Consider the following 2,382-nt stretch of genomic DNA (forward strand, 5'->3'; position numbering starts at 1 on the left):
CAAACAAACTTGTGTGCAGAAAGAAGAGGAGGGAGACAGGGAGCGAAGTTTGAAAAGGGACGGGGGGTACAGCTGGCCAGTAACAGAGGGAGTGGTAAGGTGTGACGTCCCAGAGCAGGTATGAAAGTTTTGACCTGAAGAGACAGAGATTCGTCATTGCTCAATGACCACCGACTTGTCTCCGACTACTTCTTCTTCTTCTCTGGAATCCAGCAGCACACAGAAAAAGGTAAGATAGGCATGTTTGGTGCGTAATTACGCACTGACACAAGTTACATTTTGAATCCGGCTACAGTGCACTTTGATAAGCTTTTATGCCCTTGTTTAGAGCCTGTATTATACTTACTTTCCTTCGTGTTTCTGTAGATGGAGACCATCAGCCAGACTTTGGAACATGTATTGGTCACAGCTCATCATCAGAACTGTCTGACTGTGGGAGTTTATGAGTCTGCAAAATTCCTGAATGAGTAAGTATTAATGTAAAGCAATTCATTTGTACTGTCAGAATAATAGTGATTTTGACGCTTTGTGGGGTTTATTATTCTCCTGTCCTACCCGCAGATACCCGGATGGCGCGGTGCTGTGTGTGCTGGCCCTTGATGAGGAGGATGAAGATGACGCTGCGCTGCAGATTCACTTCAAACTGCTGCAGGCTTTCTGCTACGACAATTACCTCGACATCCTGCGAGTGACGGGAATGAGGCGGCTCGCTCAGCTGCTAGAGGAAACCAGCAACAGAAGCGAATCCCGCGACCTGCATTGCATCTTGGTCACTGTAAGTCCAAACGCCTCATTCTGCTCCACTGCATTTGTCAAACTTTGCCAGTGTGGATCCCGACTTATTTTCTAGATAAACTCTGGTTAACATAAATATTCAACCATGCTTTGTTTTGCAGAACACTTCTGAACAGATTCTGCAGTGCGAGGCTCTTCAGCAGGTCGCCAGGTTCTGCGAGGAGAGCCGCCACAGGTACGAGTGTCTCCCCCACCTTGAGCTGCAGGACCGCTGACCTAAACTAGACCGCTGCAGAGCGGTTCGAATTAATGGAAACTGGCCCAAGTAGAGTAACGGGGTTTTGCTTTATCGGGAGTTCAGTTTGATCTGGTTCAGGACGGGAAGCTGAAGGCCACGAAGAGGTGTGTGAGAAAATGTCTAGACATGTGACCTGAGTGGACGGGTGGAAAACCGAGGAACTGCTCGTGAAACTCGAACAGCAGCCGGCAGAGGGTTCATCCAGACCCGTGTCAGATTTAATAGAGCAGTTGAGGACGATTTCGTTTTAAAACGCAATCATTTTGTTAAGCAGTGCATGCAAAATAAATTGCAGTTTATCAACTGAAAGAATGTGCTTCAGTATTCCCTACATTGCTCGTACATGATGGAATGTGGTCAGCTAACACAGTTTCACTCGTTCCCCTCTTTTTATTTTTCACTAATAAATCTAAAGTGTTTCATTCACATAATATTGTATAAAAAAATCACGTTGATGTTGATTAAACATCATTTTTGTAATTTACTGTCTGATGTCTAAATCTGTTGTCCGATGTTAATGAAGGCATCATACCCTTTTCTTCAATTCCACTGTGGGAGAGGTCGGTGTCATTTCTTTTCCAACACTAATTATATCTGTCTATTTTTATCCACCCTGAAGTTCCTGATTGTGTTTTAGTTCATTATTATCATAATTACGCCTGTCTTTACTAGATGCTGTGAACATGTGGTACGTGTGTGCCTTGAGGCGACTTTTGTTGTGATTTGGCGCTATATAAATAAAATTGAATTGAATTGAATATTAATGGAGCTGTTAATGCTAGATTGAACAGATAAGTCTTGCTAGCTTTTCTGCTTAGCTCTAGTCTTGCTAGAGATGCCGGACTAGAGCAGAGCAGATACTGAAGGACCCGTCCCATCCTGGCAACAAACTGTTCCAACTTCTGCAATCTGGTAGAAGGTTCCGCATCTTCCGGGCAAGGACAGAGAGACTCAAGAGGAGCTTCTATCCCCAAGCCATCCGTGCCCTAAACACACACACCCGCCCTCTCACATCATCTATAATTGACTGAGACAGGACTCTTCCAGACACTCTAAACCCAGGCACAATGTACATTTCAATTCCTTTAATTTTAAATATGTTTATATTGTCTATCCTGTAAAATAGTCAGATGTCTATTCATATTAATGTACAGAATTCACCTGCTTGCTGCTACTACTACTTCAGGTTGGCCATTCTTGTATTTTGCTCGTTTGTGTTGTTGTGTTGTTGTGTTTGCACATCTCTGTTGCTTGTGGGGCTCGCACACAAGAATTTCACTCGCATGTGCTGTGCCAGTGTGCCTGCACATGTGATGTGACAATAAAAGTGATTTGATTTGATTTGATTT

At 43.8% G+C, this 2,382-nt stretch overlaps 1 protein-coding gene across 1 annotated transcript; it reads left to right on the plus strand.

The window, feature by feature from the left end:
* Window positions 1-366: 366 nt before the first annotated feature.
* Window positions 367-1,010, plus strand: LOC309689631 (growth arrest and DNA damage-inducible protein GADD45 beta-like; the record flags this gene model as incomplete). Its single annotated transcript, XM_082506208.1, has 3 exons — window positions 367-467; window positions 562-775; window positions 897-1,010. 3 exons carry the CDS (start codon window positions 367-369, stop codon window positions 1,008-1,010), a joined length of 429 nt encoding a protein of 142 aa, XP_082362334.1.
* Between the last annotated feature and the right edge of the window lie 1,372 nt (window positions 1,011-2,382).

This window comes from Aulonocara stuartgranti (genome assembly GCF_965226115.1).
Source record: "Aulonocara stuartgranti genome assembly, chromosome: 15".
In the NCBI taxonomy this organism is placed as follows: Eukaryota; Metazoa; Chordata; class Actinopteri; order Cichliformes; family Cichlidae; genus Aulonocara; species Aulonocara stuartgranti.